The sequence below is a fragment of the Pimephales promelas genome, chromosome 7, assembly GCF_988280905.1.
Source record: "Pimephales promelas chromosome 7, fPimPro1.hap1.1, whole genome shotgun sequence".
NCBI classification, from domain to species: domain Eukaryota; kingdom Metazoa; phylum Chordata; class Actinopteri; order Cypriniformes; family Leuciscidae; genus Pimephales; species Pimephales promelas.
In genome coordinates, this window is record NC_142775.1 from 11,749,967 (window position 1) to 11,775,236 (window position 25,270).

Below are 25,270 nucleotides of genomic sequence, written 5' to 3' on the forward strand. Positions count from 1 at the left end.
AAAGGTGAACTGTGCAAATGTTGTGACTTGGTTGACCGAACTAACCCCCGGTCCGGAAGTGTGGGTGTGGCCTTCTGGTTGATTGACAGGGGGGCTGGGACGGCGGGCTGGAGTGATAGGGTTCCTCCCAGGTTGAACAGGGTATCTGATTTCTGGTTGTACAGGATTGTACCTGTTATCAGTGTAAGGTGGGTATCGTGGATCTGGGTAACGGGAGTCAGGTGGATTGGGGTTTCTATTCTCTGGCTCACTCCTTGGAAACTCAATCGGCTGGTGCGGTGGAGAAATCTGCTCCGCTCCATTGTTGGCTGTGTGGTCCTGGGAATAGTGAACAACAGGGGGCGGCTGGACCGCTGCCACCTCATTGTCCTGGAGGAAAAGCCAACAAGCTACAGTCATACCTTCAGGAATTGATACGCTCATCCACTAATTCCAACGTCCTTTGATTAAATGGTGGGTGCTTATTTGAATGTTAAAGAGGTTCATTCACACTGCTTACCAGCTCTCCATAGAAGGGTTTATAATCTCCAAGCTGAAAATAAAAGAAAATCTGTGTTAATATGTGAAAAGATATGTTAAAAAAAAACAGTATATAATGTTCTCCTTGAAATGGGTCAGTGACAAACATGGATAAGATGACAAAATGGAGAATTAAAAATGATGAAATAGTGAATCTTATATAATCTATAATTCAGAAATGTTATCATAAAAGATTATGTACAAAAATGATGTTATGATGTAAAATGATGTTTTCTCTTATTTTTATTTGAAATAAATGAATAGGTGTGCACAAAAAATAGTGTCTGTACCATCACTTGTCTGACACCATCCCGAACTCTGAGGTAGAGATCGCTTCGGTCTAAAATGTAAATCAGAGCACCTTCTGTCTGTCTGCGTGCCGTCGCAAACATTATGTCATAAGATCTCATGACAGTCACCTGCTGACACATTTAAAACCAGGCGTGTGATTAAAGTATCAAGTGTCGGCTGTTTTATCAGATATACTCTATTAGTAATTTCTTCAATGAATGTCCATCTCACCCCAGATCCAGTGCCAGGAATTCCAGGTGAGCCGGGGGGACCTGGAGGCCCGGGAATACTGAGTGCTGAAACATACAAAAATCACCTGTTATTTAAGTTCCTCAAGAATATTCTGAAAGCAGGAAGACTGGTTTTTATCTTACGTGGTCTGTAGGCTCCTGGCAATGACGGTGACCCCGGAGGGCCAGGGGGTCCCGGAGGTCCAGGGTTTCCTGGACGACCATCATAACCAACCCCAGGTGGTCCTGGTGGACCCTGCGGTCCAGGGGGACCTCTGATCGAGTCTCCTTTAGGTCCCTGGAAAATATATAAACCATCCATATGTAGAGCATGTAAGCACTCAATTCAGGTTGTGTCTAGAAACCCCTATCAATCCTTACAGGAAGACCTGGGTTTCCTGGCGGTCCCTGTCCGGCTCCAAAACGAGGGTCATAAAATCCACCTCCTGGCTCTCCTTTCTCTCCTTTAAGACCGGAATCACCTTGCTCGCCCTTCATCTCATTCTGAGGAAACCGGTTTCACGTTTACATAATTATTTTAATCAAACAACCGTTTCATCAAATACTTTCATTTATGTATTTAGTGATCCACATACCTTGAGGGCATAGATATCAAGGTTTGAGGAAAAGCCTGTAAAAAAAAAGTGAATATTACATTATATATTCATGCATTAAATATCACAATACCTTTTACAATGATTTGATAATGATGTCAAGATAGTAAGTCAGGATAATTTAGACAGAGCTCAGGATAGTGTTGTTATTCCCGCCTGTCAACGGCCCTTAATGTCTAGGAACAGCAACAGTGGTACGTTTTACCTGGTGATCCGGGAATCCCAGGAGCTCCCTGGTCTCCTTTATCTCCTTTCGTAGCTTAAGAAAACAAAACACTGCATTTTTCATAGTCATGGATGATTGGAGACATTTGGAGAACTAATTAATATCATTAAAATCAACATAAAATGCAGTTCACAATCCTTTATTCTTCCAGAATATTGAAAAAAAGGCATTGAAGGGAAAAAAATGTAGGTTGGGATTTGATTTGATCCATTTGGACCAATAATTGGACCAGAACAGAATATAGAAAAAGAGGCAGAGCAAGTTTATAAATTGATTTTTTATAGGACTGTGCAAAGATTAATTGTGATTAAATGCATCCAAAATAAAAGTTTGTGTTTACATAATGCTGTATATAATTATTTTGTATATAAATTATACACACATGCATGTAAATATTTAAGAAAATATTATAATTATATATATATATATATATATATTGTGTATATATAAATACATATGCATGCACGTATTGTATATATATATATATATATATATATATATATATATATATATATATATATACATATATATATGAAGAGTTCAGATGCAAAAGCCTCTAAATGCCATTTGAAATTTTCTTCTTTAATGACAATTTTTATCAAACTTGTATATTTAAGTTCAGTAATTTCAATTAAATGGCAATGATAATTACCTACTAATTGTTATTTAAGTGAAATTACTGAACTTAAATATACAAGTTTGATAAAAAGCATCATTAAAGAAGAAAATTTCAAATGGCATTTAGAGGCTTTTGCATCTGAACTCTTCATATACTGTATACAGTATTTACGTGCAAATAATTCTTAAATATATACATGCATGCATATGTATTTATATATATATATACAAAATAATCATACACAGCACACACACATACATTATGTAAACACAAACTTTTATTTTGGATGCGATTAATCGCAATTAATTTTTGCACAGCCCTAATTTTTTATAAAGAAAAACATTTACAGATCAATCTTGCACAGTAAGATCTTTAGGAAAGAAGATAGGGTACATTTTGATTTCATGTTGACTTTTATGACACTTATAAAATATATGTTGATCATCTGCTGTGACAAGAATGACTAACATCTTACCTGGGTATTGCCTTGAATAATCTTCATATCTCTAAAATGGAAAAGAAGATAGCAAATTAGTGCTGTTGCAATCATGATCACTTCGATTCAACAACCACCATATGGAGCTCATTTTGCAACATTTCATGCATGAATTACAGCTTATTTTACACAAATAGCACTTACTCCAAATCTGTCCAAGGGCACAGCAGGACCGGGGGGACCAGGGGGTCCTGGGGGACCAGGGGGACCCTTGAAAAGGCACAAAATAACTTATGAGGGCAAGCTACTTGAATAACAATCACTGATAGAACAAACTGCATGGTGTACTTACTGGGTAACCATATCCAGAGCCTGACGATGGTTCTCCCTTCTCTCCTTTGTATCCGTTCACACCTGGACGACCCTACAGTCATAAAATTAAGACATTAAGTCAAATTCAATTACATACTCCGTTAAGTATGCTGTTGCCTGTCAGCAAATATTTTTTGTTGATGAAAGTTATTTTTTGAGAGACTTACGGGTCTGCCTGGCATTCCAAATTCACCTTTCAAACCAGCAGGTCCAGCTGGACCCTGAATAAATGAAATGTTCTTTTTTACCAAGTACAGGAATGCTAGAATTGTTTCTGTCTGAAGCTTGAATTTAAAAGAATATGTAATAAATACAAACGTACAGGAGGTCCGACTGGTCCAAAATTCCCTTTCTCACCCTACAGAGAGTGAAAAACAAGTACATTATGATGTACGCTACACTTTAGCATTTGAATGAACACAAATATGGTTATAAAATAAATAAATAAAATAAAATACCTTTTGGCCTACCAATCCACCAAGGTAAAATGGGTTTCCATCAGGTCCAAGAATAAGTCCAGGTTCTCCTTTTTCTCCCTGCAATCAAAGTAAGGTTGCAGCAGTGAGTCATTGGGGTTTTTAAACACTTCATATTAAACTTTGTGTGTTGATTTCTGCTCACAAACCTTAATGGCATAGCCTGGTAAACCAGGTTCTCCTCTATCACCTTTCGGTCCCATTGGGCCCTGATTGGGTAAAGAGGCAGTGTGTAAAATAAATGCACTATATTATTAATGCGCCAAATTGCAATGTTACTTGGAAGCCGTGAACAGTCTACCCTTACTGTTAAAATAGATTATAATATTTGTTTTATATCATTTTAATAGAAAATTAACTGAACTAACAATGAATTAAACATTACAATAGTTTAGGATATTTCCCTGCTTTGCATCATATCAAATAAACTGTTTACCCATAGTGAAACTCACTGCAATAGCCTCTTGTCTTGAGGCTTTAATAATTACTTCTAATATATATAAATGTCTAAAGTGATCAAAAAAGGGGGGATGAACAAATGAAGTTAGTTAGTGCTTACTGGGAATCCTGCTTGACCAGGAACACCACTCCCACCCTGAAAACCACACAAACGATTCATAGATATTGGAAAATTGTATGTTATGAGTCTGCTTTTGAATCCCCACAAAACAATTTCTGGTATCCTAATGTAGTAGCAAGGGACTATTAGAGGCAGGACTTTCATACCTGAGGCCCTACTCCTCCAGTTTCATCATACTGTACAAAAAAAATGACAAACAGCTTAATAAAATCATGAGCTATTTTAGGCAAACGAAAAAGGCAATATAAATTTGAAGACTTACATTTTCAGCATAACGATAAATAATTTGTCCAGGTTGTCCAGGGGGGCCGGGTGGACCTGGAAAACTAGTTCCATCCCGTCCAGGTTCACCCTAAGCAGATGATCACGTTTAACAATGATGTGCAATTTTGATTTTTGCTAAATTTGTCCTAGATATTACATTGATTCACTTCAGACAGAAGTAAACTCACCCTCTCGCCTCTGTCTCCCCTGTCGCCCTTTGGTCCCTGCAGGCAAATGCAAAACACTGAAGTATTGGACGCCAGACTGGCTATTTAGTACATCTACAAAAGAGATTTATTAAAATGAAATGCACCTGTGGTCCAGGGAAGCCATCCAAACCAGGGCGGCCATCTTGTCCCTGAAGTCCTTCGCTACCTTTCACACCAGGATATCCTGGGATACCCTGAGGAACAAGATATGAATAAATGGCACAATCCCCAAATGAAAATTATATCTTTGGGATATAAAATAAATCTCATTTGAATGAATAAATAGTCTTACTTGTGGTCCTGGGATACCAGGAGGACCCTGAAATGAAATAAGTTTGCAGAAAATTAACTTCTAAAAACCAACAAGGGTAGATAAGAACCAATAAAGGTACAACAGAGAAAAAAATTACCTGAATTCCAACTGGTCCTCTTACCCCAGGGACTGAACTGAAGTGAATACCAGAGCCCTCCATGTCATCCTGAACACAGAGAACACACTATTTGATGGGTTTCCTAAAAGACAGTGAAGCACAAAGGATGACTGACTAATACTTACAAATCCAACGTGATATCTTGGGCCAGGAGGACCAGGTGGTCCTGGTGGTCCAACGGGTCCCATTGGTCCTGGAAGACCAGCAAGCCCACCCTGCCCAGGGAGACCAGGGGAACCGGCAGGACCCGTGGCGCCCTTTAAAGACAAGGAGTAAGATGAGTAAAACAACGCATGTTGTTAGCTTGAAAGATACCAAGATTCCAGGCAGGAGCAAAATATGTTAGTTTGCAAAAAACACATTGACACAACGCTTCTACAAAGCAATGCCACAAAAAGTCCACACTACCATCAGTACAATAATGATGCTACATTTCAAGCATTAGAACTGTAGTGTAGACAGTTGAGATGTCTGTGAAGAAAATTGATTGCTACTTGCTACCTGCCACCCAGCAGCTTTAGAGGAGAAGGATGAGGTATAGTGGGAAAGAAGATCATAGAGATAGCTGGGAAAGTAGGACTTTTGCTACAGAGACAGAAACATAAAAGAATCCTGAGGGGGTTTGATTGTTTCAGAAGAAAATATGTTTTACTAAGAGTGACACAATAATGCAACATTATTCTTACATTTTTTTTTTTTTCAACAATGGGCATTTTTTGATCATAGCATCCATTTCCACAACATTTCAAAATATGCATTGTGTTTGCAGTGGTGGAATGTAATGAAGTACAAATACTTCGTTACTTTACTTAAGTACATTTTTCACGTATCTTTACTTTACTTAAGTACAATAAATAGTGCCTTTTTACTTTTACTTCGTTACATTTTGCAGCAATTATTATACTTTCTACTCCACTACATTTCTACAACTTCTGTTACATTTTCGTTACATTTTCTGATCAGTTTTTCCCCTGCCAAAACGTAATCTGACCGTCCGTTCGTTGCACGTTTGTCTCACCAGTGACGTTTGGTTGCCATAGATACAGTATATCAACCCGGTCACACTAAATGCGTCTCACACGCAGTGTGTTTATTGTGCAACTCATACGCGAAAATTGTTTTTACGTGCATAGGAAACACACCGTGTGTAATATATGTTTGGTTTGGTTATATTAGGATTATGGCAAGCCAAGAGGTTCAGAATTACACCATAAATTAATCTCGTTTACTGCCAAACATAGTTATTAACATATAGTAAGGATAAGCATGATGTGTATATTGCCTAATTGCAAGCTTGTTTCAGAAATGGTGAAATTTTTTTCCATCATTATTCAACATCATTATAGGAGTAGGCTATTAGGTTGAATGAGTTAGAATTAAATGTTTTATTAATCATTAGAAAATAGACATTAAGATAATAAATTGTTATGCAAGTACTTTTACTTTTAATACTTAAAGTACATTTAAAATAAAGTACTTTTTACTTTTTACTTAAGTATGGTTGTCATTGTGTTACTTCTACTTTTACTAAAGTAAATATTTATCTGGTTATTTGTACTTTTACTTAAGTACTTCCTCCACCACTGTGTGTTTGAGAGCAGTTTATGGTGGAAATGTTTTGAAAGTGTTTGAGAATTTGGAAAAATTACAGCAAGGATGGAAATTATATTTATCTTAACGTTTAACTTTCAGCACAAATATGCTCTTCACTGACAATTTTGTTTGCATTATAACCAAGTAAACAGACTACAAATTATTTTCATAGAGAAATCACTTTCACTTTGTTTGGATTATTCTATTTGTAAAGCATTTTTAATCTTTTTTTTTTATATACACTCACCTAAAGGATTATTAGGAACACCTGTTCAATTTCTCATTATCTAATTTCTCAATTATCTAATCAACCAATCACATGGCAGTTGCTTCAATGCATTTAGGGGTGTGCTCCTGGTCAAGACAATCTCCTGAACTCCAAACTGAATGTCAGAATGGGAAAGTTTGAGCGTGGCATGGTTGTTGGTGCCAGACGGGCCGGTCTGAGTATTTCACAATCTACTCAGTTACTGGGATTTTCACGCACAACTATTTCTAGGGTTTACAAAGAATGGTGTGAAAAGGTAAAAACATCCAGTATGCGGCAGTCCTGTGGGTGAAAATGCCTTGTTGATGCTAGAGGTCAGAGGAGAATGGGCCGACTGATTCAAGCTGATAGAAGAGCAACTTTGACTAAAATAACCACTCGTTACAACCGAGGTATGCAGCAAAGCATTTGTGAAGCCACAACACGCACAACCTTGAGGCGGATGGGCTACAACAGCAGAAGACCCCACTGTGTACCACTCATCTCCACTACAAATAGGAAAAAGAGGCTATAATTAAATAGAATGAGAACATGGATCCATAATGCCTTGTTATACTGTGCAGGCTGGTGGTGGTGGTGTAATGGTGTGGGGGATGTTTTCTTGGCACACTTCTAGGCCCCTTGCTGCCAATTGGTCCATCCCTTTATGGCCACCATGTACCCATCCTCTGATGGCTACTTCCAGCAGGATAATGCAGCATGTTGCAAAGCTTGAATCATTTCAAATTGGTTTCTTGAACATGACAATGAGTTCACTGTACTAAAATGGCCCCCACAGTCACCAGATCTCAAGCCAATAGAGCATCTTTGGGATGTGGAGGAACGGGAGCTTCGTGCCCTGGATGTGCATCCCACAAATCTCCATCAACTGCAAGATGCTATCCTATCAATATGGGCCAACATTTTTTAAAGAATGCTTTCAGCACCTTGTTGAATCAGTGCCACGTAGAATTAAGGCAGTTCTGAAGGCTAAAGTGAGTCAAACACAGTATTAGTATGGTGTTCCTAATAATCCTTTAGGTGAGTGTATTAAGTATTAATTATAATTCAATATTATAATGTTGTATTATGGATATTCAAATTTTAAGACTGAAAGGCTGAATCTGGGAAAAGAAATCAGTAAAATAAAAAATAAAAAATGTACATGTAGATACTTGAAAAGTAGCAAAGGCCTGAAAAGAGATCTGAATAAAAAACATTCTGAATAAAAATAAGCCCTACAGAGATGAACAGACAAGACATTTTTTAGTTATATAGGTTTCTGATGCTGACAGTTAAAACTCGTACAGCACATAACTATACATCAGACATTTTTAGTAATTGTTATTGTGAAGACAAACTTCTCCCTGGATCTTGCTGTCACTCCCGGGTAGAACATTTTTGGCGCTTTTCCACTGCATAGTACGGTACGGTTCGGCTCAGTACGCTTCGACTCGGCGCGGAACAGTTCGGATCGCTTTTCGTTTCCACCGCTGTAGTACCCCTTCAAAGTGTGTGGGACTGATCGTTATTTGCGCGCGCCTCTACTGCCATGACATCATCTTAAAAGCGCCACATTTTCAAACCCACAACACAGGAACAATGGAGACTATCGAGGGGATGGTGTTCCTGATTCTCGGTATGTGGTTGTTTTTAACTGCTAGACGGAAAAATGTGTTTAAAATGAGGCTGATGGCAGCAAAACAAAAATACTGCTAAAAAAGTGTCTCGTGTCTCGTGTCGCAAATCCAATGACGCTAGTCGTGACGCAGGGAATGACGATTCTGTCTGACCAATCAGTGATCTGCAGTGTTTCACGTCACATTTTAGTACCCGTACGGTATGCTTGGAACCTCAACAGAACAGGTACCATTTAAAGCGACCTGAAGCGAACCGTACTGTACCGTACCATGCAGTGGAAAAGCACCACAAGTGAGACGTACCGAACCGAACCGTACCGTACTATGCAGTGGAAAAGCGCCTTATGTTTAATTATGTCACTCTTATTTAATTCTCAGTCATTCAGAACTTCACAGTTTGTTCAGCTTTACACAACAGATATGTGATATATGAATATGAGCAACGGTTTCTCACGACATTGCGCAAACTGACCTTCTCTCCCACAGGTCCAGGTAGGCCCAGCTCACCGGCATCACCCTGTGGAGCACAAAATCAGTCCAGTGTCTAAAGATAGCTACCATTACAGGGATCTCAACAGAGCTGAATTATGCAAGTCCAAATCCATTAAATGTCCCGCATAGCTCTCTATTTATAGACAGGGTTTCCACACTTTTTACCAATGGATTGTCATGACTTTTCCACCACCTTTCCAGTCGTTTGTGATTATATCATATTGATGTTTTAGAAATCATTTTATAGATATTGCCTGGGTGGATTTACATTTGTATGTCAGACTGTGAAGATCCAACCAAGGTCCTCTATTCTATGTAATTTTTTTTCAGTCTGAACTTGGGAATTTTACAGATAGCACTGACGTCAAGTGAATTCATGGATTAAAATGTGTACACCGTTTACAATTGTCTCCAGTAAGACTGATGTTATCACTTTGGCTTTGGCTGTGACTTTTACAAACATTTAGATGAAATATTTTAGAGCAATTTTGTGAGATGTTATACGTTTCATAAACTTTTCCAGGTCTATAAAACACAACGTGAAATTCCCTGTAATGGTTTAGGTTTTCCTGGAAGAGGTTGGTGTTCTGAGGTTTCAATCCACTACTTCATACCTTCTCTCCTATTGGGCCAGGTGAGCCTGGTTTTCCATCAGTACCTGGTGGACCTGGAAGTCCCTATTAAAAAAATAAAAATTTTAACACTTATTTTATTTGCTTATTAGGGCATGAAACGGCAGGGAGGGGTGGGGCTACAAGAACACGCATCAGAGAACACGTCTCTGACTCATAAACACTGTATTCAGAAACAACATATTCAAACCAGTGTTATACATGTGACATGTTTCATGTCTTCTTAGACTTACCGGTTGACCTGGAGCTCCATTTTGCCCAGGAGGACCAGGAGGCCCAAAACCACCAGAGCCTGAAGATGGAAGGCCAGGCGGGCCGGGGGGACCAGGAGGACCAGGTAGGCCAGGCAAACCGGGCATTGCCTATCAACCAATATTAAGTGAAAAAGTGTTAATAAAATTCACTACATTCCACTTCCAGACATCCAAAGACTGCACTGTTCTACTCTTGTGATGTAAACAATGGTCCAAATGTTTGTTGTCACTAAGATTTTTTGAAAGAAATTAATATAGTTTTTTAGCAAGGATGAGTTAAGTTGATGAAAAGTAACATGATTTCCACAAAAAAAAAAAAAAATATTAAGCATCAGAATGGCTTTCATATCTATAATAGGAATAGGTTTCTTGAGCACCCAATCAGCATATCAGAGTGATTTCTGAAGTATCATGTGACACTGAAGACTGGAGTATCGGTTTTGAAAATTCAGTTTTATGATCACAGGAATAAATGACGTTTTCAAATATATTCAAATAGAAAACTGTTATTTTACATTGTAATAATATTTCATAATATTTTTGATCAAATAATCAAGAAATATCAGCAATGGGGTTCCAGAACAAAGATGGTTAGTTGTTCAGCATGAGATCTGAATTAATACTATACTGTAAGTTAATATAGTGTCCACAGAACGTACTCGCACACTGTCCATATCAAATCCAGAGCCCTCCATGTCCACAAATGTCTGAAAAATGAAAACAGAGGAATGAACATTTTTACAAATCAGTTTTTTCAAAAAGAAAGGGGTCATAAAAACGACTGACTAATAATGAACTCACAGGCCTATCAGAGCGAGAGATGGGTCCTGGTGGGCCAGGAGGACCTGGAGGCCCACGGGGTCCTGGCTGACTTTCACCTCGGTCTCCCTAAAATTAAAAATTGTGAAAAAACTGGAATGTTTTCGCAATTCTGCATTCATGCAAAACTGCATTCGCAGTTTGGTGAACAAGACAATGAGACTGTCAATTATCATTATCATATCATTATGATACCAAAAATACTTGCTTTGTCTCCTTTGATTCCAGGAGTCCCAGGAAAACCGGGAGGTCCAACTTGACCCTGTTACAAAAATGTATCTTTAATCATTTGTACTTGAAACATAAGAATGCAAACACAAATACACAAAATCAAAAACAAAATCAGACTTGACTTCCCGTTTTATGTAGTGAAAACAAACTGTTCCCGCCAACAAGTATAGTATACACTAGCAGGTATAATTTCAGAAGAATAATGTCATTCAGATATACTGATAAATGTACTTGACCCGGGTCTGTTTTATAAGAGAGTTTATGAAATGCATTACTTACAGCTTTTCCATCTTCACCAGGGTCACCCTATAAAAGAGAGAATATTAGTTTTGTTCAGATATGACCAATGCCCGATGCATTATGCATAGTCTCAAGGACAAAAACACAATGCGCCTTTGTGTTCGCAATGATGCATATCTTAAACCTGTATTAACATCATTCTCTGCTTGTGATGGTGAACACTATAGGGATCTATTACTGTGCTAACACATCAACGGCAAATACAAGACCACTTCTGACATATGCGGCTTAAAAATGTTATAACACTGTTCCTTTCAAATGTAAATGTATTCGCTAATAGAAAACAGAGGCAGTAATTGAACCATTCCTTTCTCTGCAAGCTACTCACCGGCTCCCCATCATTTCCAGCAGGGCCTGCGGGTCCTGGAGGTCCAGGTGGTCCTCTTGGTCCCGTCACTTTTTGAACAACAGACCCATCTCCTCTCACCTCTACCTCTGCACTGGGCCCGGGGGGACCGGGAGGCCCTGGAGGTCCAGCGGGACCACGGTCACCCTTTGATCCAGGATAACCAAAACCAGCATTGCCCTGAAACCAAAAAGGTAACAGAGATTTGAGCATGGGTGAGCCTTACTTTAAGAAAATCTGCATAAATGTCTGTAAAAAAATATGTTAAAGAGAGATGCTTAAAGCTATAATTCAGCCCAAACATTTTCTAGAAAGTAATATAATGAAACACAAAATAATATTTTCTGTTTGCTCATTTTCTAATTTTGGCACAAACTATTCCTTTAATTCACATTTTCACAGTCATGTCTAGGAATAAGCGTCGCAACAAACCTTCATTCCTTTCTCTCCTACGGTACCCTGTGAAAACACACCGACAAAAATGATTGACCTGTCTGCCACTCACACCGTTCTAACAGATGGCTGAACATTCAAGCTCCCCATCAATGACTTCACACATTACTGAGAATTTTGAAGGACACAAAAAAGTAACAATTCAACTAAAGAAAGGTGCACTATATCACAAACAATAGAACGTACTGAACGTAAGACAGACAGACAGACAGACAGACAGACAGACAGACAGACAGATAGACAGATAGATAGACATATAGACAGATAGATAGATAGATAGATAGATAGATAGATAGATAGATAGATAGATAGATAGATAGATAGATAGATAGATAGATAGATAGATAGATAGATAGATAGATAGACAGACAGACATATAGACAGATAGATAGATAGATAGATAGATAGATAGATAGATAGATAGATAGATAGATAGATAGATAGATAGACAGACAGACATATAGACAGATAGATAGATAGATAGATAGATAGATAGATAGATAGATAGATAGATAGATAGATAGATAGATAGATAGATAGATAGATAGATAGATAGATAGATAGATAGATAGATAGATAGATAGATAGATAGATATTACTTTAAATTGAGATGACCAGAAACACTCGGTGAGGTTCACACTATTCAACAGACCTTGTCTCCTTTTGCACTGCCACCAGACACAGTTCCTGAATCGCCCTTTGGCCCCGTAAGGCCCCTGTCACCTTTGGAACCCTTCTCTCCTCTTTCTCCTTTCTCTCCTCTTGCACCAACATAACCTGTATATTTGAAAATGACTTTATTAATTAAAAATTGTGCGTTAAAGTTAAAGCTCATCCAAAAATGAAAATTCTGTCATTATTCATTGACCCTCATGTCGTTCCTAACCCTTAAGACTTCCATTCATCTTTCGCAACACTAGGAAGATCTTTTTGATGAAATTTGAGAGCTTTCTGTCCCTCCGTTGACAGCTGCACAACTACTTTGACGCTTCAAAAAGTTCATAAAGAGATCGTAAAACTGATCCATATTAATTGAACGGTTTAGTCCAAATTTTTTGAAGAAGACTAAATTTGGGCTTTTATTCAAATATAAACATTCATCAACTCAGCACGTTTGAGCTTCTGCAAGTACCAATGAATTTCATTATTGTGTTACGCAGCATGTTTGAGCATCTGCAAGAACCAATGAGGTCCATTATTGTGTTACGCAGCACGTTTGAGCTTCTGCGAGAACCAATGAGGTCCATTATTGTGTTACGCAGCACATTTGAGCATCTGCAAGTACCAATGAATTTCATTATTGTGTTACGCAGCACGTTTGAGCTTCTGCAAGAACCAATGAGGTCCATTATTGTGTTACGCAGCACGTTTGAGCTTCTGCAAGTACCAATGAGGTTCCTTATTGTGTTACGCAGCACGTTTGAGCTTCTGCAAGAACCAATGAGGTTCATTATTGTGTTACGCAGCACGTTTGAGCTTCTGCAAGAACCAATGAGGTCCATTATTGTGTTACGCAGCATGTTTGAGCTTCTGCAAGAACCAATGAGGTCCATTATTGTGTTACGCAGCATGTTTGAGCTTCTGCAAGAACCAATGAGGTTCATTATTGTGTTACGCATCAAGTTTGAGCTTCTGCAAGAACCAATGAGGTTCATTATTGTGTTACGCAGCACGTTTGAGCATCTGCAAGAACCAATGAGGTTCATTATTGTGTTACGCAGCACGTTTGCGCTTCTGCAAGAACCAATGAGGTTCATTATTGTGTTACGCAGCACGTTTGCGCTTCTGCAAGAACCAATGAGGTTCATTATTGTGTTACGCAGCACGTTTGAGCTTCTGCAAGAACCAATGAGGTCCATTATTGTGTTACGCAGCATGTTTGAGCTTTTGCAAGAACCAATGAGGTTCATTATTGTGTTACGCATCAAGTTTGAGCTTCTGCAAGAACCAATGAGGTTCATTATTGTGTTACGCAGCACGTTTGCGCTTCTGCAAGAACCAATGAGGTTCATTATTGTGTTACGCAGCACGTTTGAGCTTCTGCAAGAACCAATGAGGTTCATTATTGTGTTACGCAGAACGTTTGAGCTTCTGCAAGAACCAATGAGGTTCATTATTGTGTTACGCAGCACGTTTGAGCTTCTGCAAGAACCAATGAGGTTCATTATTGTGTTAAGCAGCACGTTTGAGGTTCTGCAAGAACCAATGAGGTTCATTATTGTGTTACGCAGCACGTTTGAGCTTCTGCAAGAACCAATGAGGTTCATTATTGTGTCACACAGCAAGTTTGAGCTTCTGCAAGAACCAATGAGGTTCATTATTGCGTTACGCAGAACATTTGAGCTTCTGCAAGAACCAATGAGGTTCATTATTGTGTTACGCAGCACGTTTCAGCTTCTGCAAGAACCAATGAGGTTCATTATTGTGTTGCGCAGCACGTTTGAGCATCTGCAAGAACCAATGAGGTTCATTATTGTGTTAAGCAGCACGTTTGAGCTTCTGCAAGAACCAATGAGGTTCATTATTGTGTTAAGCAGCATGTTTGAGCTTCTGCAAGAACCAATGAGGTTCATTATTGTGTTACGCAGCACGTTTGAGCTTCTGCAAGAACCAATGAGGTTCATTATTGTGTTAAGCAGCACGTTTGAGCTTCTGCAAGAACCAATGAGGTTCAATATTGTGTTACGCAGCATGTTTGAGCTTCTGCAAGAACCAATGAGGTTCATTATTGTGTTACGCAGCACGTTTGAGCTTCTGCAAGAACCAATGAGGTTCATTATTGTGTTAAGCAGCACGTTTGAGGTTCTGCAAGAACCAATGAGGTTCATTATTGTGTTACGCAGCACGTTTGAGCTTCTGCAAGAACCAATGAGGTTCATTATTGTGTTACGCAGCACGTTTGAGCATCTGCTAGAACCAATGAGGTTCATTATTGTGTTACGCAGCACGTTTGAGCTTCTGCAAGAACCAATGAGGTTCATTATTGTGTTACGCAGCACGTTTGAGCTTCTGCAAGAACCAATGAGGTTTATTATTGTGTTACGCAGAACGTTTGAGCTTCTGCAAGAACCAATGAGGTTCATTATTGTGTTACGCAGCACGTTTGAGCTTCTGTAAGAACCAATGAGGTTCATTATTGTGTTACGCAGCACGTTTGATCTTCTGCAAGAACCAATGAGTTTCATTATTGTGTTGCGCAGCACGTTTGCGCTTCTGCAATAACCAATGCGGTTCATTATTGTGTTACGCAGCACGTTTGAGCTTCTGCAAGAACCAATGAGGTTCATTATTGTGTTACGCAGCACGTTTGAGCTTCTGCAAGAACCAATGAGGTCCATTGTTGTGTTACGCAGCACGTTTGAGCTTCTGCAAGTACCAATGAGGTTCATTATTGTGTTACGCAGCACGTTTGAGCTTCTGCAAGAACCAATGAGGTTCATTATTGTGTTACGCAGCACGTTTGAGCTTCTGCAAGAACCAATTAGGTTCATTATTGTGTTACGCAGCACGTTTGAGCTTCTGCAAGAACCAATGAGGTTCGTTATTGTGTTACGCAGCACGTTTGAGCATCTGCAAGAACCAATGAGGTTCATTATTGTGTTACGCAGCACGTGTGAGCTTCTGCAAGAACCAATGAGGTCCATTATTGTGGTACGCAGCACGTTTGCGCTTCAGCAAGAAACAATGAGGTTCATTATTGTGTTACGCAGCACGTTTGAGCTTCTGCAAGAACCAATGCGGTTCATTATTGTGTTACGCAGCAAGTTTGAGCATCTGCAAGAACCAATGAGGTTCATTATTGTGTTACTCAGCACGTTTGCGCTTCAGCAAGAACCAATGAGGTTCATTATTGTGTTACGCAGCACGTTTGCGCTTCTGCAGGAACCAATGAGGTCCATTATTGTGTTACGCAGCACGTTTGAGCTTCTGCAAGAACCAATGAGGTTCATTATTGTGTTACGCAGCACGTTTGCGCTTCTGCAATAACCAATGCGGTTCATTATTGTGTTACGCAGCACGTTTGAGCTTCTGCAAGTACCAATGAGGTTCATTATTGTGTTACGCAGCACGTTTGAGCTTCTGCAAGAACCAATGAGGTCCATTATTGTGTTACGCAGAACGTTTGAGCTTCTGCCAGAACCAATGAGGTCCATTATTGTGTTACGCAGCACGTTTGAGCTTCTGCAAGAACCAATGAGGTTCATTATTGTGTTACGCAGCACGTTTGCGCTTCTGCAATAACCAATGCGGTTCATTATTGTGTTACGCAGCACGTTTGAGCTTTTGCAAGTACCAATGAGGTTCATTATTGTGTTACGCAGCACGTTTGAGCTTCTGCAAGAACCAATGAGGTTCATTATTGTGTCACGCAGAACGTTTGAGCTTCTGCAAGAACCAATGAGGTTCATTATTGTGTTACGCAGCACGTTTGAGCTTCTGCAAGAACCAATGAGGTTCATTATTGTGTTACGCAGCACGTTTGAGCTTCTGCAAGAACCATTGAGGTTCATTATTGTGTTACGCAGCACGTTTGAGCTTCTGCAAGAACCATTGAGGTTCATTATTGTGTTACGCAGCACGTTTGAGCTTCTGCAAGAACCAATGAGGTTCATTATTGTGTTAAGCAGCACGTTTGAGCTTCTGCAAGAACCAATGAGGTTCATTATTGTGTTACGCAGCACGTTTGAGCTTCTGCAAGAACCAATGAGGTTCATTATTGTGTTACGCAGCACGTTTGAGCTTCTGCAAGAACCAATGAGGTTCATTATTGTGTTACGCAGAACGTTTGAGCTTCTGCAAGAACCAATGAGGTTCATTATTGTGTTACGCAGCACGTTTGAGCTTCTGCAAGAACCAATGAGGTTCATTATTGTGTTACGCAGCACGTTTGAGCTTCTGCAAGAACCATTGAGGTTCATTATTGTGTTACGCAGCACGTTTGAGCTTCTGCAAGAACCAATGAGGTTCATTATTGTGTTACGCAGCACGTTTGCGCTTCTGCAAGAACCAATGAGGTTCATTATTGTGTTACGCAGCACGTTTGAGCTTCTGCAAGAACCAATGAGGTTCATTATTGTGTTACGCAGAACGTTTGAGCTTCTGCAAGAACCAATGAGGTTCATTATTGTGTTACGCAGCACGTTTGAGCTTCTGCAAGAACCAATGAGGTTCATTATTGTGTTACGCAGCACGTTTGAGCTTCTGCAAGAACCAATGAGGTTCATTATTGTGTTACGCAGCACGTTTGAGCTTCTGCAAGAACCAATTAGGTTCATTATTGTGTTACGCAGCACGTTTGAGCTTCTGCAAGAACCAATGAGGTTCGTTATTGTGTTACGAAGCACGTTTGAGCATCTGCAAGAACCAATGAGGTTCATTATTGTGTTACGCAGCACGTGTGAGCTTCTGCAAGAACCAATGAGGTCCATTATTGTGGTACGCAGCACGTTTGCGCTTCAGCAAGAAACAATGAGGTTCATTATTGTGTTACGCAGCACGTTTGAGCTTCTGCAAGAACCAATGCGGTTCATTATTGTGTTACGCAGCAAGTTTGAGCATCTGCAAGAACCAATGAGGTTCATTATTGTGTTACTCAGCACGTTTGCGCTTCAGCAAGAACCAATGAGGTTCATTATTGTGTTACGCAGCACGTTTGCGCTTCTGCAGGAACCAATGAGGTCCATTATTGTGTTACGCAGCACGTTTGAGCTTCTGCAAGAACCAATGAGGTTCATTATTGTGTTACGCAGCACGTTTGCGCTTCTGCAATAACCAATGCGGTTCATTATTGTGTTACGCAGCACGTTTGAGCTTCTGCAAGTACCAATGAGGTTCATTATTGTGTTACGCAGCACGTTTGAGCTTCTGCAAGAACCAATGAGGTCCATTATTGTGTTACGCAGAACGTTTGAGCTTCTGCCAGAACCAATGAGGTCCATTATTGTGTTACGCAGCACGTTTGAGCTTCTGCAAGAACCAATGAGGTTCATTATTGTGTTACGCAGCACGTTTGCGCTTCTGCAATAACCAATGCGGTTCATTATTGTGTTACGCAGCACGTTTGAGCTTTTGCAAGTACCAATGAGGTTCATTATTGTGTTACGCAGCACGTTTGAGCTTCTGCAAGAACCAATGAGGTTCATTATTGTGTCACGCAGAACGTTTGAGCTTCTGCAAGAACCAATGAGGTTCATTATTGTGTTACGCAGCACGTTTGAGCTTCTGCAAGAACCAATGAGGTTCATTATTGTGTTACGCAGCACGTTTGAGCTTCTGCAAGAACCATTGAGGTTCATTATTGTGTTACGCAGCACGTTTGAGCTTCTGCAAGAACCATTGAGGTTCATTATTGTGTTACGCAGCACGTTTGAGCTTCTGCAAGAACCAATGAGGTTCATTATTGTGTTAAGCAGCACGTTTGAGCTTCTGCAAGAACCAATGAGGTTCATTATTGTGTTACGCAGCACGTTTGAGCTTCTGCAAGAACCAATGAGGTTCATTATTGTGTTACGCAGCACGTTTGAGCTTCTGCAAGAACCAATGAGGTTCATTATTGTGTTACGCAGAACGTTTGAGCTTCTGCAAGAACCAATGAGGTTCATTATTGTGTTACGCAGCACGTTTGAGCTTCTGCAAGAACCAATGAGGTTCATTATTGTGTTACGCAGCACGTTTGAGCTTCTGCAAGAACCATTGAGGTTCATTATTGTGTTACGCAGCACGTTTGAGCTTCTGCAAGAACCAATGAGGTTCATTATTGTGTTACGCAGCACGTTTGAGCTTCTGCAAGAACCAATGAGGTTCATTATTGTGTTACGCAGCACGTTTGAGCTTCTGCAAGAACCAATGAGGTTCATTATTGTGTTACGCAGCACGTTTGAGCTTCTGCAAGAACCAATGAGGTTCATTATTGTGTTACGCAGAACGTTTGAGCTTCTGCAAGAACCAATGAGGTTCATTATTGTGTTACGCAGCACGTTTGCGCTTCTGCAAGAACCAATGAGGTTCATTATTGTGTTACGCAGCACGTTTGCGCTTCTGCAAGAACCAATGAAGTTCATTGTTGTGTTACGCAGCACGTTTGCGCTTCTGCAAGAACCAATGAAGTTCATTGTTGTGTTACGCAGCACGTTTGCGCTTCTGCAAGAACCAATGAGGTTCATTATTGTGTTACACAGCACGTTTGCACTTCTTCAAGAACCAATGAGGTCCATTATTGTGTTACGCAGCACGTTTGCGCTTCTGCAAGAACCAATGAGGTTCATTATTGTGTTACGCAGCACGTTTGAGCTTCTGCAAGAACCAATGAGGTTCATTATTGCGTTACGCAGCACGTTTGAGCTTCTGCAAGAACCATTGAGGTTCATTATTGTGTTACGCAGCACGTTTGAGCTTCTGCAAGAACCATTGAGGTTCATTATTGTGTTACGCAGCACGTTTGAGCTTCTGCAAGAACCAATGAGGTTCATTATTGTGTTACGCAGCACGTTTGAGCTTCTGCAAGTACCAATGAGGTTCATTATTGTGTTACGCAGCACGTTTGAGCTTCTGCCAGAACCAATGAGGTCCATTATTGTGTTACGCAGCACGTTTGAGCTTCTGCAAGAACCAATGAGGTTCATTATTGTGTTACGCAGCACGTTTGAGCTTCTGCAAGAACCAATGAGGTTCATTATTGTGTTACGCAGCACGTTTGAGCTTCTGCAAGAACCAATGAGGTTCATTATTGTGTTACGCAGCACGTTTGAGCTTCTGCAAGAACCATTGAGGTTCATTATTGTGTTACGCAACACGTTTGAGCTTCTGCAAGAACCAATGAGGTTCATTATTGTGTTAAGCAGCACGTTTGAGCTTCTGCAAGAACCAATGAGGTTCATTATTGTGTTACGCAGCACGTTTGAGCTTCTGCAAGAACCAATGAGGTTCATTATTGTGTTACGCAGCACGTTTGAGCTTCTGCAAGAACCAATGAGGTTCATTATTGTGTTACGCAGCACGTTTGAGCTTCTGCAAGAACCAATGAGGTTAATTATTGTGTTACGCAGCACGTTTGAGCTTCTGCAAGTACCAATGAGGTTCATTATTGTGTTACGCAGCACGTTTGAGCATCTGCAAGAACCAATGAGGTTCATTATTGTGTTACGCAGCACGTGTGAGCTTCTGCAAGAACCAATGAGGTCCATTATTGTGGTACGCAGCACGTTTGCGCTTCAGCAAGAAACAATGAGGTTCATTATTGTGTTACGCAGCACGTTTGAGCTTCTGCAAGAACCAATGCGGTTCATTATTGTGTTACGCAGCAAGTTTGAGCATCTGCAAGAACCAATGAGGTTCATTATTGTGTTACTCAGCACGTTTGCGCTTCAGCAAGAACCAATGAGGTTCATTATTGTGTTACGCAGCACGTTTGCGCTTCTGCAGGAACCAATGAGGTCCATTATTGTGTTACGCAGCACGTTTGAGCTTCTGCAAGAACCAATGAGGTTCATTATTGTGTTACGCAGCACGTTTGCGCTTCTGCAATAACCAATGCGGTTCATTATTGTGTTACGCAGCACGTTTGAGCTTCTGCAAGTACCAATGAGGTTCATTATTGTGTTACGCAGCACGTTTGAGCTTCTGCAAGAACCAATGAGGTCCATTATTGTGTTACGCAGAACGTTTGAGCTTCTGCCAGAACCAATGAGGTCCATTATTGTGTTACGCAGCACGTTTGAGCTTCTGCAAGAACCAATGAGGTTCATTATTGTGTTACGCAGCACGTTTGCGCTTCTGCAATAACCAATGCGGTTCATTATTGTGTTACGCAGCACGTTTGAGCTTTTGCAAGTACCAATGAGGTTCATTATTGTGTTACGCAGCACGTTTGAGCTTCTGCAAGAACCAATGAGGTTCATTATTGTGTCACGCAGAACGTTTGAGCTTCTGCAAGAACCAATGAGGTTCATTATTGTGTTACGCAGCACGTTTGAGCTTCTGCAAGAACCAATGAGGTTCATTATTGTGTTACGCAGCACGTTTGAGCTTCTGCAAGAACCATTGAGGTTCATTATTGTGTTACGCAGCACGTTTGAGCTTCTGCAAGAACCAATGAGGTTCATTATTGTGTTAAGCAGCACGTTTGAGCTTCTGCAAGAACCAATGAGGTTCATTATTGTGTTACGCAGCACGTTTGAGCTTCTGCAAGAACCAATGAGGTTCATTATTGTGTTACGCAGCACGTTTGAGCTTCTGCAAGAACCAATGAGGTTCATTATTGTGTTACGCAGAACGTTTGAGCTTCTGCAAGAACCAATGAGGTTCATTATTGTGTTACGCAGCACGTTTGAGCTTCTGCAAGAACCAATGAGGTTCATTATTGTGTTACGCAGCACGTTTGAGCTTCTGCAAGAACCATTGAGGTTCATTATTGTGTTACGCAGCACGTTTGAGCTTCTGCAAGAACCAATGAGGTTCATTATTGTGTTACGCAGCACGTTTGAGCTTCTGCAAGAACCAATGAGGTTCATTATTGTGTTACGCAGCACGTTTGAGCTTCTGCAAGAACCAATGAGGTTCATTATTGTGTTACGCAGCACGTTTGAGCTTCTGCAAGAACCAATGAGGTTCATTATTGTGTTACGCAGAACGTTTGAGCTTCTGCAAGAACCAATGAGGTTCATTATTGTGTTACGCAGCACGTTTGCGCTTCTGCAAGAACCAATGAGGTTCATTATTGTGTTACGCAGCACGTTTGCGCTTCTGCAAGAACCAATGAAGTTCATTGTTGTGTTACGCAGCACGTTTGCGCTTCTGCAAGAACCAATGAAGTTCATTGTTGTGTTACGCAGCACGTTTGCGCTTCTGCAAGAACCAATGAGGTTCATTATTGTGTTACACAGCACGTTTGCACTTCTTCAAGAACCAATGAGGTCCATTATTGTGTTACGCAGCACGTTTGCGCTTCTGCAAGAACCAATGAGGTTCATTATTGTGTTACGCAGCACGTTTGAGCTTCTGCAAGAACCAATGAGGTTCATTATTGCGTTACGCAGCACGTTTGAGCTTCTGCAAGAACCATTGAGGTTCATTATTGTGTTACGCAGCACGTTTGAGCTTCTGCAAGAACCATTGAGGTTCATTATTGTGTTACGCAGCACGTTTGAGCTTCTGCAAGAACCAATGAGGTTCATTATTGTGTTACGCAGCACGTTTGAGCTTCTGCAAGTACCAATGAGGTTCATTATTGTGTTACGCAGCACGTTTGAGCTTCTGCCAGAACCAATGAGGTCCATTATTGTGTTACGCAGCACGTTTGAGCTTCTGCAAGAACCAATGAGGTTCATTATTGTGTTACGCAGCACGTTTGAGCTTCTGCAAGAACCAATGAGGTTCATTATTGTGTTACGCAGCACGTTTGAGCTTCTGCAAGAACCAATGAGGTTCATTATTGTGTTACGCAGCACGTTTGAGCTTCTGCAAGAACCATTGAGGTTCATTATTGTGTTACGCAACACGTTTGAGCTTCTGCAAGAACCAATGAGGTTCATTATTGTGTTAAGCAGCACGTTTGAGCTTCTGCAAGAACCAATGAGGTTCATTATTGTGTTACGCAGCACGTTTGAGCTTCTGCAAGAACCAATGAGGTTCATTATTGTGTTACGCAGCACGTTTGAGCTTCTGCAAGAACCAATGAGGTTCATTATTGTGTTACGCAGCACGTTTGAGCTTCTGCAAGAACCAATGAGGTTAATTATTGTGTTACGCAGCACGTTTGAGCTTCTGCAAGAACCATTGAGGTTCATTATTGTGTTACGCAGCACGTTTGCGCTTCTGCAAGAACCATTGAGGTTCATTATTGTGTTACGCAGCACGTTTGAGCTTCTGCAAGAACCAATGAGGTTCATTATTGTGTTAAGCAGCACGTTTGAGCTTCTGCAAGAACCAATGAGGTTCATTATTGTGTTACGCAGCACGTTTGAGCTTCTGCAAGAACCAATGAGGTTCATTATTGTGTTACGCAGCACGTTTGAGCTTCTGCAAGAACCAATGAGGTTCATTATTGTGTTACGCAGAACGTTTGAGCTTCTGCAAGAACCAATGAGGTTCATTATTGTGTTACGCAGCACGTTTGAGCTTCTGCAAGAACCAATGAGGTTCATTATTGTGTTACGCAGCACGTTTGAGCTTCTGCAAGAACCAATGAGGTTCATTATTGTGTTACGCAGCACTTTTGAGCTTCTGCAAGAACCAATGAGGTTCATTATTGTGTTACGCAGAACGTTTGAGCTTCTGCAAGAACCAATGAGGTTCATTATTGTGTTACGCAGCACGTTTGAGCTTCTGCAAGAACCAATGAGGTTCATTATTGTGTTACGCAGCACGTTTGAGCTTCTGCAAGAACCAATGAGGTCCATTATTGTGTTACGCAGAACGTTTGAGCTTCTGCAAGTACCAATGAGGTCCATTGTTGTGTTACGCAGCACGTTTGAGCTTCTGCAAGTACCAATGAGGTCCATTGTTGTGTTACGCAGCACGTTTGAGCTTCTGCAAGTACCAATGAGGTTCATTATTGTGTTACGCAGCACTTTTGAGCTTCTGCAAGAACCAATGAGGTTCATTATTGTGTTACGCAGCACGTTTGAGCTTCTGCAAGAACCAATGAGGTTCATTATTGTGTTACGCAGAACGTTTGAGCTTCTGCAAGAACCAATGAGGTTCATTATTGCGTTACGCAGCACGTTTGAGCTTCTGCAAGAACCAATGAGGTTCATTATTGTGTTACGCAGCACGTTTGAGCTTCTGCAAGAACCAATGAGGTTCATTATTGTGTTACGCAGCACGTTTGCGCTTCTGCAATAACCAATGCGGTTCATTATTGTGTTACGCAGCACGTTTGAGCTTCTGCAAGTACCAATGAGGTTCATTATTGTGTTACGCAGCACGTTTGAGCTTCTGCAAGAACCAATGAGGTTCATTATTGTGTTACGCAGCACGTTTGAGCTTCTGCAAGAACCAATGAGGTTCATTATTGTGTTACGCAGCACGTTTGCGCTTCTGCAAGAACCAATGAGGTTCATTATTGTGTTGCGCAGCACGTTTGAGCATCTGCAAGAACCAATGAGGTTCATTATTGTGTTACGCAGCACGTTTGAGCTTCTGCAAGAACCAATGAGGTTCATTATTGTGTTACGCAGCACGTTTGAGCTTCTGCAAGAACCAATGAGGTTCATTATTGTGTTACGCAGCACGTTTGAGCTTCTGCAAGAACCAATAAGGTTCATTATTGTGTTAAGCAGCACGTTTGAGCTTCTGCAAAAACCAATGAGGTTCATTATTGTGTTACGCAGCACGTTTGCGCTTCTGCAAGAACCATTGAGGTTCATTATTGTGTTACGCAGCACGTTTGAGCTTCTGCAAGAACCATTGAGGTTCATTATTGTGTTACGCAGCACGTTTGAGCTTCTGCAAGAACCATTGAGGTTCATTATTGTGTTACGCAGCACGTTTGAGCTTCTGCAAGAACCAATGAGGTTCATTATTGTGTTACGCAGCACGTTTGAGGTTCTGCAAGAACCAATGAGGTTCATTATTGTGTTACGCAGCACGTTTGAGCTTCTGCAAGAACCAATGAGGTTCATTATTGTGTTACGCAGAACGTTTGAGCTTCTGCAAGAACCAATGAGGTTCATTATTGCGTTACGCAGCACGTTTGAGCTTCTGCAAGAACCAATGAGGTTCATTATTGCGTTACGCAGCACGTTTGAGCTTCTGCAAGAACCAATGAGGTTCATTATTGTGTTACGCAGCACGTTTGAGCTTCTGCAAGAACCAATGAGGTTCATTATTGTGTTACGCAGCACGTTTGAGCTTCTGCAAGAACCAATGAGGTTCATTATTGTGTTACGCAGAACGTTTGAGCTTCTGCAAGAACCAATGAGGTTCATTATTGTGTTACGCAGCACGTTTGCGCTTCTGCAAGAACCAATGAGGTTTATTATTGTGTTACGCAGCACG

General features: G+C 40.6%; 2 protein-coding genes across 4 annotated transcripts in view; one reads left to right on the plus strand and one right to left on the minus strand.

Annotated features, from left to right (window-relative positions):
• The window catches only part of col18a1a (collagen type XVIII alpha 1 chain a), a 151,335-nt gene that overhangs the window by 5,674 nt on the left and 120,391 nt on the right, over nucleotides 1-25,270 (minus strand). For 2 of the 3 annotated variants that reach the window (XM_089133060.1, XM_089133058.1), the window contains 33 exons: nucleotides 12,927-13,051; nucleotides 12,254-12,280; nucleotides 11,804-12,001; nucleotides 11,455-11,481; nucleotides 11,153-11,206; nucleotides 10,927-11,013; nucleotides 10,785-10,832; nucleotides 10,105-10,233; nucleotides 9,854-9,916; nucleotides 9,220-9,264; nucleotides 5,393-5,524; nucleotides 5,247-5,315; nucleotides 5,129-5,155; nucleotides 4,941-5,030; nucleotides 4,816-4,851; nucleotides 4,626-4,715; nucleotides 4,510-4,539; nucleotides 4,343-4,378; nucleotides 3,933-3,992; nucleotides 3,766-3,843; nucleotides 3,630-3,665; nucleotides 3,475-3,528; nucleotides 3,288-3,359; nucleotides 3,140-3,205; nucleotides 2,975-3,005; nucleotides 1,860-1,913; nucleotides 1,637-1,671; nucleotides 1,422-1,544; nucleotides 1,185-1,338; nucleotides 1,042-1,106; nucleotides 810-941; nucleotides 500-532; nucleotides 46-369 (listed from right to left, as the gene is read on the minus strand). In XM_089133060.1, the coding sequence (XP_088989186.1) occupies nucleotides 46-369; nucleotides 500-532; nucleotides 810-941; nucleotides 1,042-1,106; nucleotides 1,185-1,338; nucleotides 1,422-1,544; nucleotides 1,637-1,671; nucleotides 1,860-1,913; nucleotides 2,975-3,005; nucleotides 3,140-3,205; nucleotides 3,288-3,359; nucleotides 3,475-3,528; nucleotides 3,630-3,665; nucleotides 3,766-3,843; nucleotides 3,933-3,992; nucleotides 4,343-4,378; nucleotides 4,510-4,539; nucleotides 4,626-4,715; nucleotides 4,816-4,851; nucleotides 4,941-5,030; nucleotides 5,129-5,155; nucleotides 5,247-5,315; nucleotides 5,393-5,524; nucleotides 9,220-9,264; nucleotides 9,854-9,916; nucleotides 10,105-10,233; nucleotides 10,785-10,832; nucleotides 10,927-11,013; nucleotides 11,153-11,206; nucleotides 11,455-11,481; nucleotides 11,804-12,001; nucleotides 12,254-12,280; nucleotides 12,927-13,051 (2,630 nt within the window). The remainder of the gene's footprint in view (nucleotides 1-45; nucleotides 370-499; nucleotides 533-809; nucleotides 942-1,041; nucleotides 1,107-1,184; nucleotides 1,339-1,421; nucleotides 1,545-1,636; nucleotides 1,672-1,859; nucleotides 1,914-2,974; nucleotides 3,006-3,139; nucleotides 3,206-3,287; nucleotides 3,360-3,474; nucleotides 3,529-3,629; nucleotides 3,666-3,765; nucleotides 3,844-3,932; nucleotides 3,993-4,342; nucleotides 4,379-4,509; nucleotides 4,540-4,625; nucleotides 4,716-4,815; nucleotides 4,852-4,940; nucleotides 5,031-5,128; nucleotides 5,156-5,246; nucleotides 5,316-5,392; nucleotides 5,525-9,219; nucleotides 9,265-9,853; nucleotides 9,917-10,104; nucleotides 10,234-10,784; nucleotides 10,833-10,926; nucleotides 11,014-11,152; nucleotides 11,207-11,454; nucleotides 11,482-11,803; nucleotides 12,002-12,253; nucleotides 12,281-12,926; nucleotides 13,052-25,270) is intronic. The other variant, XM_089133059.1, reaches the window with a different exon arrangement.
• On the plus strand, nucleotides 16,673-20,800 carry LOC148978306 (uncharacterized). The gene is made up of 3 exons (XM_089133537.1): nucleotides 16,673-17,595; nucleotides 18,616-19,353; nucleotides 20,779-20,800. Exons 1-3 carry the CDS (start codon nucleotides 16,673-16,675, stop codon nucleotides 20,798-20,800), a joined length of 1,683 nt encoding a protein of 560 aa, XP_088989663.1.

Coding starts and splice junctions, on each gene's coding strand:
- LOC148978306 (XM_089133537.1), top strand. CDS start 16,673: ATGAGGTTCATTATTGTGTTACGCAGCACGTTTGAGCTTCTGCAAGAA. Junction 17,596..18,615: donor CTTCTGCAAGAACCAATGAG/GTTCGTTATTGT, acceptor AGAACCATTGAG/GTTCATTATTGTGTTACGCA. Junction 19,354..20,778: donor ATTGTTGTGTTACGCAGCAC/GTTTGCGCTTCT, acceptor TGTGTTACGCAG/CACGTTTGCGCTTCTGCAAT.